At 34.9% G+C, this 18,515-nt stretch overlaps 1 protein-coding gene across 1 annotated transcript; it reads right to left on the bottom strand.

Moving 5' to 3' along the window:
• Window positions 1–211: 211 nt before the first annotated feature.
• On the bottom strand, window positions 212–1,505 carry LOC141623347 (protein MKS1-like). The gene has a single exon (XM_074439459.1). The coding sequence runs from the start codon at window positions 1,349–1,351 to the stop codon at window positions 683–685; it is 669 nt and encodes a 222-aa protein (XP_074295560.1). The 5' UTR covers window positions 1,352–1,505; the 3' UTR covers window positions 212–682.
• Between the last annotated feature and the right edge of the window lie 17,010 nt (window positions 1,506–18,515).

The following is an 18,515-nucleotide window of genomic DNA, read 5'->3' as shown; positions in this document are numbered from 1 at the left end:
TTGATTTCACCATTGCGAAACCCCCCTTCTCTTGGGTCCGATCTCATTACTTGCTACTTTACTAGTTTATAATTAGTATTAATTAGTACGTATTGTGATATATATAATTTGTTAATTTGGCCGTCTTAAATAACGACGTTTTAGGCGTGTCAGGCCACAACACAAGTTGTAGTAGAACAAGACAAACGGAAAGAGTAAAGACAAAGGAGAAAATAACAAATTGGGGTCTTATTTACAGTGTTTTAATGAATGAAATAAAATTACAATTTGTATACACACCAATAGAAGATCATTGCCCAAGCTGCTAAATCTTGTTACACAAATGAAAGCTACTCCTACTACCTTACAAAGCTACAAGTCACAATTCCCACATGTTGTCTTACAAATTAGTGCCCCCAAATGAATGTCACCTATACAGATCATGAATCATTAAATCATTAATTATCAGCTTCTACAACTCATATGCCAAAACTTTTCTTCAGCTCCAATTATCACATCTAAACCTTCGACTTTGAGTAATCCTAATTCCTAATGCGGACAATGTTAAATCTCTAGAAAACCAATCCAACGGATTGTTTTAACGGGACCACCATCCAATGGCAAAATGCCATCCGAAAGCAAGCGGATCCCACATCTAGTAGAGGATAAATAAATACAATATGGTGGTGGTGGTGGCGGGCGATTAAAAGTCAAAGATGTTGAAAAATTCACCATTAGGAGAAGGAGAAACAATGGGAGTATTACTAAAGAACAAGGATTGAGGACTTGGCAAAAATGCCATGTTACTCATAAACGGACTCATCAGCTCACTCATCCCAAAAAACCCGTGCCCGTCCCCCGCCACCGTCCCTGCCGCTGGCGAAAACATCGTCGACGAAATCACAGGCAAATTCGATGGAGCCGGCGACAATATCCCCGGCATTTGACTCATCATATCAATTTCCGCTTCTCCGACAACTGTCATCGACATTCCGACGTCACTCCGCCGCCACTCTCTCTCCTTCGGACTCGTCCTCTCCATCGCCGCCAGCCTTGCCGCCGGCGAAACAGGCGGCTCACTGCCGGTGGAATTCACCGGCGACGGCGCTCCTCGACCGGTGAGGTGTTGGACGAGTGATCGGAAGTCAGACGGTTCGACGAAGTAGGGTTTCGGCGAGACGGAGTAGATAATCACCGGTTGGTTCGACGGCACCGGAACCGGGGCCGGCGGTTGGTGGTGAGGTTGGGGGTGTTTGGGAGGTTTCTTGATCTTGAAGGAATCTTTGCTGACTTTGAGAGGAGCTGGGCGGGGACCTTGGAGGAGAATTTCTCGCTTCGGAGGCGTATACGGCGGTTGTTGGGACGGATCCATCAGTTGTACTGTGGTAGTATACGGAGAAAGAAAAGAGGGAGGGAGAGATGGGAAGGGAGACAAATAAGGAGATGAGAGATTAATTGGATTAATTTGGATTGGTAGGCGTATTTATTAGGTAAGGTTTGTTTGGGAAAATTGGGAGTCAAATGTGGAAAAGTCAACATTTTTTTGGGTCAAAGCTGTAAGGTTATTGCAATTAAAAATTGAATGAGGAAGACAATAGATTAGACAATCGCAAATTGGATCCTTAAAATAATTTATAAAATACTATTAAAAAGCGTCCTAAAAAATGTCAACTAGACAAAGCCACGTAGAATGTGGATATAGACATTTATATTGTCAACTTGGTTAAAATTGACACACGCCTACATTAACTTATAAAATTAACATTTTAATTGAATGTTTTGTAATAAAATATGTTAATGAATTGATTAAAATTTTTCATAGTTTTTTTTAAAAAAATTTATTTTCACATGTTGAAATATTGGTTGAAAATGTTGTATATTTTTTTTTCTTTTGTAAAAAGTTAAACTTAACTTTCCTGAAATTGTACCACTTAAAATTTACACCTACATCTATTTATTTAAGATCGTTATACAAACCCTTTTAATTAAAAAAAATAATTGTGAAGTTTAATAATATTCGTAAAAGTAAAGGTATGATTTTACAACCACTATTTAAGATCAATAATAATAATAATAATAATTTTCATTAACATTTTTTCCCATTTGTTTTACCCCTTGAACTCCTCACTCATGAATTATCTTATTTAATAATACTCATAACTAAAAAAATAAATGAAAAGGCAAATTAAAAGATGGGAATCAATAGTTTATAATAGCTATTAAACCTACAATAGTTTACATTCACTAATCCTCCATTTAATAACTATTACTCATGAACTTCATGTTGGAGTATGTGTCCTCGACAATAATGCGATCACATGTTTAAATCTCATATTAAAAATACATAAGGGAATGTAACATTTTATTGTCAACTGATCCACATTAATCGGTAATGATTGTCTGACTAGAGTTTGACATTACTGTCGTGCGACGGTGGTGATCAGTTGATCCCTTAAGGTCATACCTCTAAGGAAACATTCTTAATTGACTAATTAATTAATTGTATGACGATACAAGTTAATTAATTCCTTGAAATTGAACAAATGATTTTGTGAGTTATAATACGTATCTTATTGTAATTTGATTAAATAAGATTAGTGATAAGTAATTAAATTGTTTTATTACTTAAGGTTTATTTATTGTTTATGAAATAATTGAGATAAGAATGAATTATTTATTATAAATACAAGTAGTTGTGATTTATAATCATATGACCCATTTTAAGTATTAGTAATTGTGAATTACTAGTTAATTTTTATATGTGATTTATTTTGTTTATGTAATGATTTTTAATTTGTTAAAAATGCATTTTTTAAACATGTCAAGTAACATGTCAAATATGTCACACAATACATATTAACAAATTGACAAACTTAAAATGCACCCATTTTAATATGGGTGAGCCGTGTAATATGGGTAGGGAGTGAAGGAAATGTAGATTCATATACATGTTAACATACTCATATATGTCTAAACTAATTTGTCATAAAATTAAAACGGATCTTATGCATGCAAACAATAATATAAATAGAGGAGAAATCATGTCCTTACATTGTAGATTTCGGCTATTAGGGCACAAGAGAGATCACCTTTCTCTTCTTGTTCTTGAGCTTATCCTTATGGAAGAACAAAGATCTAAGTATAAGATCTCTCCCTATGTATTATACCCAAGGCTTCTCTTAATTTGATTAATATTATAAGTACTAGTATAATATTAATCTTAGTAGAAAATTGAACCAAAAATTATAAAACACTTATATTATTTCGGTTTTATGGGAGGAAGAAGAAGAGAGAATTTTGTCTCTCTAAAACTCTAAAATTTTTGATTAAGGAATGAATGAATTATCACACTAAAACAAGGTAGTGTATATTAGAAAAATAAGACAAAAACTTTGCCTTTTTCTCTATGGGAAAACCGGTGGGTGGGGTGCTTTTTGGGGAGCCAATGCATGCCTATTTTGGTCTTCACAAGGAGAATAGGTTTGCATGGCTACCTAGCTTTATCATCATTATGTTTTCTATACAAAATATAAACACAATATTTTAGCTAGTGCACCCCCAATATTTCGGCACTTATTGATAATATGGTGTCCATATTATTTTCGTCAATTATCTATATGTTACATGTCACATGTCACATATATTTGTTTATGTATTTTTATCATATGAAAATCAACGTATTAATAAAAATACGTCATATACAAAATCGACTTAGTAATTTCATAATTACTTGTGCCAAAATATTTTTCCATTTATAAATCACAACAGATTGTATTTATATCAATTCATTCGAATTTAATTGTTACATTAAACAATTTATTTCATCCGAGTAACTATACAATTTAATTACTCAGACCGTATCTCATTTAATCACATTTCAATTTGATACGTAAATTTTAATTCCAAAATCGTCCGTCAATTTTCAAGTAATTTAATTAACTCGTAACGTTATACGATTAATTAAATAATCAATTAAGAGTATTGCCCTTTAGGTATGACCTAGGGGTCAATCGATCACCACCGTCACACGACGGAATGTCAAACTCTAGTCACCAATCATTACCGATATATGTTGACCAATTGACAAGAATAATATTACTTCCCAATTGTATTCTTAAAATGAGATTTAATAATGATATTTAAATCACGTGATCGCACTATTGTTGAGGACACATTTCCCAACAATCTCCCACTTGTCCTCGACAAGTGTGCGTCACCAATTCTCTTGTCCTATTACTATCTCCCACTCAATGCAAGGTGTCTTTCGTGTCGTACTTGCAAGTGATCATATCGAGAGTGGTTTCAATCAACTGAGAATAACCGATTGACCGGATTTATCCACACCGGATACCCTCCGAGCGTGGCCACGCATTTCCAGCTTCATTGCTCCTTGAGTGGCCCCGAGATATTGATATAACCCGACAAGGGGTGGACAATTCCTATCGCACTCATTCCCTTCGACTAGCCACACCATCATAACCCAAAATATGCCCATTTGACCCCATTTACGAAGGTCGTAGTAACACAAATCAAAGTTAATCTGAAATCGTGCCATCTTAGGTGAATAGTCTTTAGTCAAAAGAATCGACTCATTAGAATACTATAGTAGCTCTCGCCACGACCAGGCTATATAAATTTGCCGAACTCTATAAGCGGTCATAAGGCCCGACAAAATGTTCCTAACATCACGCCTATGTGATCGACTAGTCATCTCACATGACTGTATGGCACTTGAACTTGCCATCAATCGCCTCACACTCTAGTCACTTCGAGACGTCACCTCATATAAGTAACTATGGGCAAAACAATGTTAATCCATGTTCACTTTAACGGGGTTCAATTGTCTCTACAACCCGTTTGGATGTAACAAAGTATAAATTAAAGATAAAAGACAAATGTGATTATGAACATGAACAAAAACAACACTTTTATTTCATTTCAAAATCTAACAAAAATTTGGTACACGTTTAAGTCCCATGGACGTAACATGTCCATCATGCTTAGCCTGCGATAAAGGCTTGGTGAGTGGATCGGCTATGTTGTCATCCGTCCCAACCTTACAAATCGCAATTTCCTTTCTTTCAATGAAATCTCGAATTACATGATACTTTCTAAGTACATGTCTAGATCTATTACTAGACTTCGGCTCCTTAGCTTGGAAGATCGTCCCACTATTATCACAATAGAGAGTGATGGGATCATCGGCGGTAGGTACTACTTTTAGACCTTCCGTGAATTGTTTGATCCACATAGCTTCCTTGGCAGCCTCTGATGCTGCTATGTACTCAGCCTCCGTTGTTGAATCCGCGGTTACAGCTTCCTTGAAGCTTCTCCAGCTTACGGCACCACCATTGAGCATGAAAACAAAACCAGCTTGTGATTTCATGTCATCCCTATCCGTTTGAAAACTTGAGTCCGTGTATCCTGTAACACGCAACTCATGGTCTCCTCCAAACACGAGGATAGAGTCCTTAGTTCTTCTCAAGTACTTAAGGATGTTCTTGACAGCAATCCAGTGACTCTCACCTGGATTTGCTTGATATCTACTCGTCATGCTCAAGGCATACGAGACATCAGGACGTGTGCATATCATGGCATACATGATTGATCCAACAGCGGAAGCGTAAGGGATCAACTTCATGCGTTCAACATCATGGGGTTCGGAGGGACATTGAGTCCGCTCAATATTGTTCCTAAGTTACCATTGGTACCAAACCCCTTTTGGATTTGTCCATGCTGAATCGTCAAAGAATCTTATCAACATAAGACTCTTGACTTAGTGCCAATATCCTCTTGGGTCTATCTCTATAGATCCGGATACCTAATATGCGTTGTGCCTCTCCTAAATCCTTCATTTGGAAGTGGTTACCTAACCACTTCTTAACAGAAGACAACATTGGAATATCGTTTCCAATGAGTAGTATGTCATCGACATACAGGATTAGGAACACAACATTGCTCCCACTGAATTTCATGTATAAACATGGTTCCTCAACATTTCGAGTGAAACCATTTTCTTTTATAACATGATTGAATCGATGATTCCAACTTCTAGATGCTTGCTTAAGACCATAAATGGATCTCTTAAGCTTGCACACTTTGTTAGGATTTTTAGAATCAACAAAACCTTCGGGTTGTATCATGTACACCTCCTCTTCTAAATGCCCATTTAGAAAAGCGGTTTTGACATCCATTTGCCATATTTCATAATCATGAAATGCGGCGATCGCTAACAAAATCCGTATGGATCTTAGCATGGCTACGGGGCGAAGGTCTCATCATAATGGAGACCTTGGACTTGGGTAAATCCTTTTGCCACTAGCCTAGCTTTGTAGACATCGTCATGTCCTTCTATGCCATTTTTGACCTTGAATATCCATTTGCATTGGAGGGGTCTTGCCCCTTTAGGCAAATCTACCAAGTCCCAAACTTGGTTTTCAAGCATAGAATCCATTTCGGACTTCATGGCTTCAAGCCATAAGGTGGAATTAGGACTAGAGATTGCGGCCTTGTAGGTGGCGGGCTCGTCACTTTCCATAAGTAACACATCGAGTGTTCCATCTTCTTCGATAAGTCCCACATATCGATCGGGATGGCGAATTACTCGGCCCGTCCTTCTTAGTGGAGGAGGTATAACCACGTTAGACGACGAAGGAACATCTTCTTGCGTCTCTATCTCGGTTTGTGGCTCTTGAACTTCATCAAGTTCAAAATTTCTCCCACTCTGTCTTTTAGAAATAAATTCTCTTTCTAAGAAGACAGCCTCACAAGACACAAACACTTTATGATCTTGAGGTTTGTAGAAGTAATACCCTCGAGAGGTCGAGGGATAACCTACAAAGATGCATTTTTCGGATCTTGGGGCTAGCTTGTTGTCGTTCTTAGTTTTGACGTAAGCATCACATCCCCAAATCTTCATATAGGATATATTTGGGATCTTACCCGTCCACATCTCACATGGAGTCTTTTCGGTGGACTTTGTGGGACTATTATTCAAAGATCGAATTGCGGTTTGTATCGCAAATCCCCAAAACGAGTTCGGTAACTCGGTTTGACTCATCATGGATCGAACCATATCTAGTAAGGTTCTATTTCTCCTTTCGGCAACACCATTAAGTTGTGGTGTTCCGGGCGGAGAAAGTTGTGATATAATGCCACAACCTTTCAAGTGTGAATCAAATTCAAGACTAAGGTATTCACCACCACGATCGGATCGAAGTGCCTTAATCCTTTTGTTCAATTGGTTCTCTACTTCGTTTTGAAATTCCTTGAATTTCTCAAACGCTTCACTCTTATGTCTCATTAAATAGACATGCCCATGTCTACTTAAGTCATCGGTGAAGGTTATAAAGTAGTCATAATTACCACGAGCGGTGATACTCATTGGTCCACATACATCGGTGTGTATGAGTCCCAATAGCTCACTAGCTCGTGTCCCTTTACCACTAAAAGGATTACGAGTCATTTTGCCAAGTAGGCAATATTCGCATGTACCAAATGATTGATAATCAAATGGTGTAATCACATTAGTAGAAATTAATCTTTTGATGCGATTCTCGTTTATGTGACCTAATCGACAATGCCAAATGAACGCTTCACTTGGGTCACTTGTTTTGAGTTTCTTTGATTGAATGTTATAAATATCATTTGTCGGATTTGAGGTCTCTAAAATGTATATGCCATTGATGGAAGTAGCTTGGCCAATAACCAAATTATTCCTAGAAATAGAGCAACGATTGTTCTTAATGACAAAACAAAAACCGTCCATGTCTAGCATAGCGATTGAAATAATATTTTTAGAGAGTGTAGGAACATAAAAACAATTATGCAAATACAACTCAAATCCGTTTGGCAAGGCTAGAACATAAGTTCCTTTGGATTCGGCCGCTACCCGAGCTCCATTTCCAAGTCGAAGATCCACATCTCCCTTGCTAAGCTTCTCCACATCTCTTAAACCCTGTAAATGATTACAAGGGTGAGAACCACAACCGGTATCAAGTACCCATGTCGTAGTGGAAGTATAATTTATATCAATAACATAAATTTCTTTAGGAATTGTACCTTTTGGAGTAATGAGTCCTTCCCTTATATTTCGCAAATACATAGGGCAATTCCTAAGCCAATGTCCCATGCCATAGCAATAATGGCACTCATCATTAACTTGCTTGAAGTTTTTGACTTTCTTTGCTTTCTTCTTGAACCTCTTGCCCTTTGAAGCAAGAACTTGATTGCTAGAGCTCCCACTAGCTTTGGCATCTTTATCTTCCAGAGACAAAGATCCTAAAGATTGCATGAGGTAGTCTTCCTGAGACGGACTCACACGAGGTCTAGTAGTAGTGGGTGGTTTAGAAGAGGTGATGAAATTAAGGTTTCCATCCGAACCTATCCCGAAATGAAGTTCTCTAGTTGTATCGAAATTGTTGTTGGAACAAATGTCATCAAGAACATTGTGATAAGAATCAATAGTGATAGGTGCGGTAGCATTTGTTGGATTCATTGTAAAGAACTACAAATATGGAGGAAAAGGAAATATTAACATTTGTCTTTTTAAATCATACTTGTAAATTTAACAAGATATGAACATTTATATAGTGACCTCTACCCAACTATAATAAATGATTCCAAGACCCAAATTCATATCGACTTAGGCACGGTAGGGCCGATTCATCCTTTATCAATATAACTCGGTGGATTAACGTTTAATCGATTCTACTCTTAGAACTCTTGGTCGATAATATTACATTAACATATATCTTTAGCCCAAAACACATTCGACAAGGGCACGGTAGGGCCGATACATCCCTTATCAAAAACTTTTGTTGAGGTCAATCCAAATTTCGAATAAATGTGTCCATGATCCAAATCCATATCAACTTGGGCACGGTAGGGCCGATACATCCCTTATCAACATGAATTCGGTGGATTAACATTCATCACCCACTTCCCCTACGTAACAAGGTTTGTACCCCGGTAGGGCCGAGTGCACTCTCTCGCGAAATAGGTTTTCATGGTTTCTACTATTTGGTAAGGCTATATCTCAATTAATTGTTTTAGCGAGAGGTCATGTCAATTTATTATCTATCACGTTTTAAGTGAACTAAAGTGGTGAACTACGATAATTCTAATTGACACGGTCGATGAACTCGATAAAATGACGATGCATGTTTAGTTATGGCGATTTAGCAATGCATGTAACATAAAATAAAATGCAAGCATAAAAGAATAAATAAATCCTAGTATGGCCTTTCCTAAAATAGAAAAACTATTAATCTATTACATATTCGGAAACCAACTCCATTGGTCCCTTGAACTTCGGTTGTGGCACACATCTCGAGGTAACACCGTCTTTATGTATCGCCATTCTTGAAGAAATCCGTCTTTAGGAACTCCTGAATGAATAAAATTACATAATAAATTACATAAATCCTATTATACATTTGTAACTTAAATAAAATAAATCTATTAAATTACAAAACGGTGATACGAGATCACAATAAAAATTACAACCGAATCGATATTCCCATACATTTCGGGAAATACCAATTAAAATCTAAGGCCATACTAAGTAAAATTACATAATTCAAAATTACATAAATTAAAATTATGACAATCATAAAGAAAAATGCAGCATTATAATATGTATGAACATGCTCAATTTTTTATGCTAAATCGCCTTTTAATTAGCCAATATCGTATATTACTCTTGTTTTTACGGTTTGCGTGATTTCAACATTTTATAATCACAAAAATACATAAACTCATATTTATGCATAAGTTAATTACCCTAACCTCTTAGGACTCAAAATATAGTCTTCACTAATAATTTTGACCATAATTAACTTTTATTTACAAAATTGTTCATAAATGGACCAAAATTACAAAAATAAGCTATTAAACTTCAAATAAATCCAAAAATTTCAAATAAATTCAAAATTTGAAATTTAAATTCATGAACATTCTGGAAAAAATCCATGACACTCATAATGTTCAAAATCTTAGGTTAAAAATTTCGAAAATTTTCCGAAAAACAATGTTGCGGTTTATCGATATTTAATAAAATAATCATAAAAACATGGAAAAATTATTTTCACTAACTTTTCAATTTTAGATCTGAAAAAGTGACTAAAATGCAACATTAGACGTTTTTCCTAAGTCATAGAATATATTTTATTAATTTTCACTAATAATGTCACTATTTATGTCATTTTTCTTCAAAAATTCATAAATCATGCTAAAAGACTTCTTTATAGCCAATTATTTTACACACATCTTGTAAAATTGCATGTGACAACATATAAATTTTCTATGACCAGATTCGAAATTTAACTCATATTAACCTATTTTTCTCTTAAATCCATATTTAATAATGAAAAATTCATTTTTCGAGCATAACAAATGCACAAATTATGAAAAATTACAGGTTATCTCAAAATAATATATGTAACAACATATCCAAAAACCAAGTGAAAATTCGAAGTATAGCTAATTTTCGACCAAAAATGACATTTTAACTCATAAAATCACATTTAAATGTCATTATTATTAAATATGAACAATAAAAATCCGAAAAATTAACCAAAATATCCTAAAACATTTTAGGACCAGAAATATTAACATGCATGTAATTATTTCGTGATATATCATAATAACACAAATTTTACAAGTTTTATTTGTTATTCATATAACTCGGAAAAACTTTTAACCAATTTGCATGCAAACAACCGTGGCTCTTGATACCGATTGAAGGAAATGTAGATTCATATACATGTTAACATACTCATATATGTCTAAACTAATTTGTCATAAAATTAAAACGGATCTTATGCATGCAAACAATAATATAAATAGAGGAGAAATCATGTCCTTACATTGTAGATTTCGGCTATTAGGGCACAAGAGAGATCACCTTTCTCTTCTTGTTCTTGAGCTTATCCTTATGGAAGAACAAAGATCTAAGTATAAGATCTCTCCCTATGTATTATACCCAAGGCTTCTCTTAATTTGATTAATATTATAAGTACTAGTATAATATTAATCTTAGTAGAAAATTGAACCAAAAATTATAAAACACTTATATTATTTCGGTTTTATGGGAGGAAGAAGAAGAGAGAATTTTGTCTCTCTAAAACTCTAAAATTTTTGATTAAGGAATGAATGAATTATCACACTAAAACAAGGTAGTGTATATTAGAAAAATAAGACAAAAACTTTGCCTTTTTCTCTATGGGAAAACCGGTGGGTGGGGTGCTTTTTGGGGAGCCAATGCATGCCTATTTTGGTCTTCACAAGGAGAATAGGTTTGCATGGCTACCTAGCTTTATCATCATTATGTTTTCTATACAAAATATAAACACAATATTTTAGCTAGTGCACCCCCAATATTTCGGCACTTATTGATAATATGGTGTCCATATTATTTTCGTCAATTATCTATATGTTACATGTCACATGTCACATATATTTGTTTATGTATTTTTATCATATGAAAATCAACGTATTAATAAAAATACGTCATATACAAAATCGACTTAGTAATTTCATAATTACTTGTGCCAAAATATTTTTCCATTTATAAATCACAACAGATTGTATTTATATCAATTCATTCGAATTTAATTGTTACATTAAACAATTTATTTCATCCGAGTAACTATACAATTTAATTACTCAGACCGTATCTCATTTAATCACATTTCAATTTGATACGTAAATTTTACTTCCAAAATCGTCCGTCAATTTTCAAGTAATTTAATTAACTCGTAACGTTATACGATTAATTAAATAATCAATTAAGAGTATTGCCCTTTAGGTATGACCTAGGGGTCAATCGATCACCACCGTCACACGACAAGAATGTCAAACTCTAGTCACCAATCATTACCGATATATGTTGACCAGTTGACAGTAACAATATTACTTCCCAATTGTATTCTTAAAATGAGATTTAATAATGATATTTAAATCACGTGATCGCACTATTGTTGAGGACACATTTCCCAACAGGGAGGATTATTGTGCATTAATCTATTAATTAGTGGGATACATGATCATTGCCTACTAATTATAGCCTTGCATACCTATTGTTCTTATGAAGAGAAACTACAAAATCTATTGGGCACTCTTCCCCCTCCCTCTACCCGGCCACCCTAGAGAAGAGAAGGGCCTCTCTTCTTATTTTTAGACTAATTCATTCTACGATTTATTATTCACTTTGAATGTTTGCTTATCTCTCTAAGTTTTTGTTGTTGAACAAAAATCATAAAAACTCACATAAAATCTCTAATATTATTCAACAATACTAGAAGTAGTATATACATAATATTAGTAATTTTAAGGGAACAAATAGTAATTCTAGTAATCAAATTAATATTTGTATTAAGAATGATTTTCTTGGTACAATCCTTGAGGAGAGATTCTAAACTGAATCTTGTTCATCCATTTGGAAAGCTCAAGAACTAAGTAAGGTAGGAGACCTTACTAGTGCCCTAATAGCCGAAAATACGTTTGTAAGGGACCGATTTTCTTCACTCTTGTATTTTGTTATGCATGCATAAGATTTAGAATTAATTTTATGACTAAATTAATTTATCACATATTCAATATGTAAACTTTTGAGATTGATGAATCTAACAAGTGGTATCAGAGCAACACGGTTGTTGCATGCAAAATCGGGTTAGTTTTTCCGAGTTAATTTGTTAACAAATAAAACTTGTTATTTAGGATTTATAAAGATAATTCATGAAATAATTTTGCATGTTAAAAGTTTCTGGTCCTAAATGGATTTTAGGTCATATGGGACGATTTATGGATTTTTATTGTTCATTTTATATATTATTGGCATTAAAATGTGATTTTTATGAGAAAAATGTCATATTTGGACGAAAAATAGCTAAACTTCGAATTTTTTTAGTGCTTTTAGGATATGTTTTCACATATATTATCTACTGATGGCATGTTAAATCTCGTGAATAACTAAGTTATTTTGCATGAAATATGGATTTTATAAGCTTAAATTGAATTTAAAGGGTTTATTAGGTTAATATGAGTTAAATTTCGAATCTGGTCATGGAAATTTTATATGTTGTCATATGCATTTTTACTCAGTGTGGGTAAAAATCTTAGACATATTGTACTTTTTATGCATGATTTATGAATTTTTGAGTAAAAATTCAATAAATAGTGACTTAAATTAGTCTAATAATGCTAAAACATATTTCATGACTATAGAAAAACATCATATATTGCATTTTATCCCACATTTCAGATCTAAAAGGGAAAAGTTGATTAAAATTATATTTCTCATATTTTAATGGTCATGGTTGTTAAAACCGATAAACCGCAACGATGTCTTTCTCCAAAAAATTTCGAAATTTTTTAACCTAAGTTTTGAATATTATGAGTGTCATGGTATTTTTCCAGAATATTCATGAGTTTGAATTTCAAATTTTGAAATTATTTGAAATTTTTATAATTTAATTTGGAGTTTATAAAATAATATTGTATTTTTGGTTCATAATGAACAATATTAAGGAATCAAGTTGAATTATTGTCAAAGTGTTAGTGAAGACTATGTTTTGAGTCCTAAGACGGTTAGGGTAATTAACTTGAACATAAATATGGATTTATGAGACATTTTGTGATTTTAACAAGCTTATAATCACGTAAATCCATAAAAATCGATAAAATATACGATATTGGCTCTTAAAAGGCGATTTAGCATAACATTTAACATGTTCATACATATTATAATGCTGCATTTTATTTATGATTGTCATATTTTTATTTTATATAATTTTTGAATTATGTAATTTTACTTAATATGGCCTTAGTTTTTAATTGATATTACCCGAAATGGATGGGAATATCGATTCGGTTGTAATTATTGTGATCTCGTATCACCGTTTTGTAATTTAATAGATTTTTTTTTACAAATGTATAGTAGGAAATTATGTATTTTTATTTATTATTTGTAATTTTCCGGAGTTTCCATGAAAAACGGTGTTACCTCGAGATGCGTGCCAAGACCAAGTTCAAGGGACCAAAGGAGTTGGTTTCCGAATTTGTAATAGTTTATTAGATTTACTATTTTAGGAAGGCCATACTAGGACTTTATATTTATGCTTAGCATTTTCTTTATATGTTTGCATGCATCGCTAAATCGCCATAACTAAACATGCATTTTATTTAATCGAGTCATCGACCGTGTCAATTATAATTATCGTAGTTCACCGCTTTAGTTCACTTAAAACGTGATAGATAATAAATTGACATGACCTCTCGCTAAATTAATAATTGAGATATAGCCATACCAAATAGTAGAACCCATGAAGTACCAATTTTATAAGGGAGTTAAGCCGGCTTCACCGTAATACAAACCTTGTTACGTTGGCGAAGTGGGGTAGTAAAATGTTATTACATCGAAATTTGGATTGAGCTCAACGGAAGTATTCGTGACCGTAGTCGCATGTATTCCGGGCTAAAGATAAATATTAGAGTAATTTTATCGACCGAGAGTTCTAGAAGTAGAATCGATTAAAGAGTTAATCCACCGAGTTATATTGATAAGGGATGAATCGGCTCACCGTGCCCGAATTAATATGAATTTGGATCTCAGGATCATTTATAATAGTTGGGTAGAGGTCACTATATAAATGTTTAAAATTTGTTTAAAAATGTTTGCAAATTTTATTAGATGACAAATGTTAATATTTCCTTTACCTCCATTTGTAGTTGATTTATATCACAATGGATCCATCACAAGCAACAACACCAATTACCATTGAGTCTTGTCACAAATTATTTGACGAAATTTGCTCCAACCACCAACTCGATACTACTAGAGAACTTCATTTTGGAATCGGTTCTGATGGAAACCTCAATTTCATCACTTCCTCCATACCTCCTACTATAACTAGGCCTTGTGTGAATGCGTCTCGGGTAGACCATGTCACTAAGTCTATGAAATCCCTTTCTTTGGAAGAAAGAGATGCCGAAGTAAGTGGGAGTTCTAGCAAGCAAGTTCTTGCTACAAAAGGGAAATGGTTCAAGAGGAAGGGAAGAAAAGGGAGAAAATTCAACGATGGGGCTAGTGGGACTAGTAGAGGAGCCAAAGTTGATGATGAATGTCATTATTGTCATGGCATGAGACATTGGATGAGAAATTGCCCTATATATTTGGGAAATATAAGGGATGGACTTGTCATTCTACTTGGTAAAATTCCTTCTGAAATTTATGTTATTGATGTAAATTTCACTTCCACCACAACATGGGTACTAGATACTGGCTGTGGTTCTCACCTTTGTAATCACTTACAGGGGCTAAGAAACGTGGAAAGGCTGAGCAAAGGCGATGTTGATCTCCGACTTGGGAATGGAGCTAGGGTAGCGGCCGCGTCCAAGGGTACTTATGTACTTGTTCTACCGAATGGATTCGAATTGTATTTGCATAATTGTTTTTATGTACCTACTCTATCTAAGAACATTATTTCAATTGCTATGTTAGACATAGAAGGTTTTAATTTTGCCATTGAAAACAATTATTGTACTATTTCTAGAAATGACTTGGTTAAAGGCCGAGGTTCATCTATTAATGGCATTTATGTTCTAGAGATATCAAATCCAAGAAAAGACATCTATAATATACAATCAAAGAAACTCAAGTCAAGTGATCCAAATGAATCGTACATTTGGCATTGTCGATTGGGTCATATCAATGAGAATCGCATTAAAAGATTAGTTTCCACTAATGTTATTAAACCATTCGATTTTCAATCATATGGTGTATGCGAATCTTGTCTCCTAGGTAAAACGACTCGTAACCCTTTTAGTGGTAAAGGGACTCGAGCTAGTGAACTATTGGGACTTATACACACCGATGTATGTGGACCAATGACCATCACCGCTAGGGGAAACTATGACTACTTCATAACCTTCACCGATGATTTAAGTAGATATAGGTATATCTACTTAATGAAGTATAAGAGTGAAGCTTTTGAGAAATTTAAAGAATTTCAAAATGAAGTAGAAAACCAATTGAACAAAAGGATAAAGGCACTACGATCCGATCATGGTGGAGAATATCTAAGTAATGAATTTGATTCACACTTGAAAGATTGTGGCATTGTGTCACAACTCACTCCACCGGGTACACCACAACTTAATGGAGTTGCCGAAAGGAGAAATCGAACCCTAGTAGATATGGTTCGATCCATGATGAGTCAAACCGAGTTACCCGACTCGTTTTGGGGATTTACAATCCAAACTGCAATCAAATCTTTGAATAATAGTCCAACAAAGGCAACCGAAAAGACTCCATATGAGATGTGGAAGGGAAGGGTTCCTAATATATCCTATATGAAGATTTGGGGATGTAATGCGTACGTCAAGGCAAAAACCGACAACAAGCTTGCCCCACGATCCGAAAAATGCATCTTTGTAGGTTACCCCATTACCTCCCGAGGATATTAGTTCTACAAACCTCAAGAAAACAAAGTGTTTGTGTCTAGTGAGGCTGTCTTCTTAGAAACTGAGTTTATTTCTAAGAGAAAGAATGGGAGAAATTTTGAACTCGATGAATTTCAAGAGCCACAAACCGAAGTAGAGACGCAAGAAGATGTTCCTTCGCCGTCTAATCCTATTGTTAATTCACAACCAAGGAGGTCACGTCGAATTTCAAGACATCTTGAAAGATACGTTGGACTTATCCAAGAGGATGGAAGTCTTGATGTGTTACTTCTTGAAAGTGACGAACCGACCACCTACAAAGCTGCAATCTCTAGTCAAAATTCAGCTTTATGGCTTGAAGCCATGGAATCCGAAATTAGTTCTATGCATGAAAATCAAGTTTGGAACTTGGTAGATTTGCCTGAAGGGGTGAGACCTCTTCAGTGTAAATGGATCTTCAAAGTAAAGAATGGCATAGAAGGACATGATGATGTCTACAAAGCTAGGTTAGTTGCAAAGGGTTTTACCCAAGTTCAGGGTCTTCATTATGATGAAACCTTTGCACCTGTAGCCATGTTAAGATCCATTCGGATATTGTTAGCGATTGCCGCATTTCATGACTATGAAGTTTGGCAAATGGATGTAAAAACCGCTTTTCTAAACGGGCATTTAGAAGAGGAGGTGTACATGATGCAACCTGAAGGTTTTATAGATCTCAAAAATCCTAACAAGGTGTGAAAGCTTAAGAGATCCATTTATGGTCTTAAGCAAGCATCTAGAAGCTGGAATCATCGATTCAATCATGTTATAAGAGAAAATGGTTTTACTCGAAATGTTGAGGAACCATGTTTATACATGAAGTTCAGTGGGAGCAATGTTGTGTTCCTAATATTGTATGTGGATGACATACTACTCATTGGAAATGACATTCCAATGTTGTCCTCCGTCAAGGAGTATTTGGGAAGTCATTTCGAAATGAAGGATTTAGGAGAAGCACAACGCATACTTGGTATCCGGATCTATAGAGATAGAATCAAAAGGATATTGACATTAAGTCAAGAATCTTACATTGACAAGATTCTTCGACGCTTCAGCATGGATAAGTCTAAGAGAGGCTTAATTCCTATGGGTAATGGAATCTTTTTGAGCAAGTCTCAATCTCCTTCCGAACCCGAAGATGTTGAACGCATGAAATTGATTCCCTATGCTTCCGCTATTGGATCAATCATGTATGCCATGATATGCACTCGTCCAGATGTCTCATATGCTCTAAGTATGACAAGTAGATTTCAAAAGAATCCAGTGAGAGTCACCGGATAGTCGTGAAGAATATCCTTAAGTACTTGCGAAGGACTAAGGATTCTAACTTAGTGTTTGGAGGAGACTCCGATTTGTGTGTTAAGGGTTACACAGACTCGAGCTTTCAAACAGATAGAGATGACATGAAATCACAAGCTGGTTTTGAATTTATGCTCAATGGTGGTGCCGTCAGCTAGAGAAGCTTCAAGGAAGCTGTGATTGCGGATTCTACCATGGAGGCTGAGTACGTTGAAGCATCAGAAGCTGCCAAGGAAGATGTATGGATTAGGCAATTCATGGAAGGGCTAAGAGTAGTTCCTACCGCCAAAGATCCCATTATTCTCTATTGTGACAACAATGGAACTATCTTCCAAGCTAGAGAACCAAAGTCTAGTAATAAATCTAGACATGTACTCAGAAAGTTTCATATCATTAGAGATTTTATTGAAAGAAAGGAAATTGCGATTTGTAAGGTTGGGACGGATGATAACTTAGCTGATCCACTCACCAAGCCTTTATCGCAGGCGAAACATGATGGACATGTTGTATCCATGGGGCTTAAACGTATGCCCAGTTTGTACTAAACTATTTGATATGAAATAAAATGTTTTTATTTGTTCATATAGAATAATCACATTTGTCTTTTTTAATTTTAATTTGAATTTTATTACTTTGTCATAACTAAATAGGTTGTTGAGACAATTTTGAACCCCATTAAAGTGAACTAGATTGACATAGTAATAGCCCATAGTTACTTACATGAGGTGACGTCTCGAAGTAACTAGAGTGTGATG

This window comes from Silene latifolia, chromosome X (assembly GCF_048544455.1).
Source record: "Silene latifolia isolate original U9 population chromosome X, ASM4854445v1, whole genome shotgun sequence".
In the NCBI taxonomy this organism is placed as follows: Eukaryota; Viridiplantae; Streptophyta; class Magnoliopsida; order Caryophyllales; family Caryophyllaceae; genus Silene; species Silene latifolia.
Note: the sequence above shows the minus strand (reverse complement) of the source record. Positions and strands in the feature narration are given on the sequence as shown.

Excerpts from the sequence above, each read along its gene's own strand:
- LOC141623347 (XM_074439459.1), bottom strand. The coding sequence starts at position 1,351 with ATGGATCCGTCCCAACAACCGCCGTATACGCCTCCGAAGCGAGAAATT.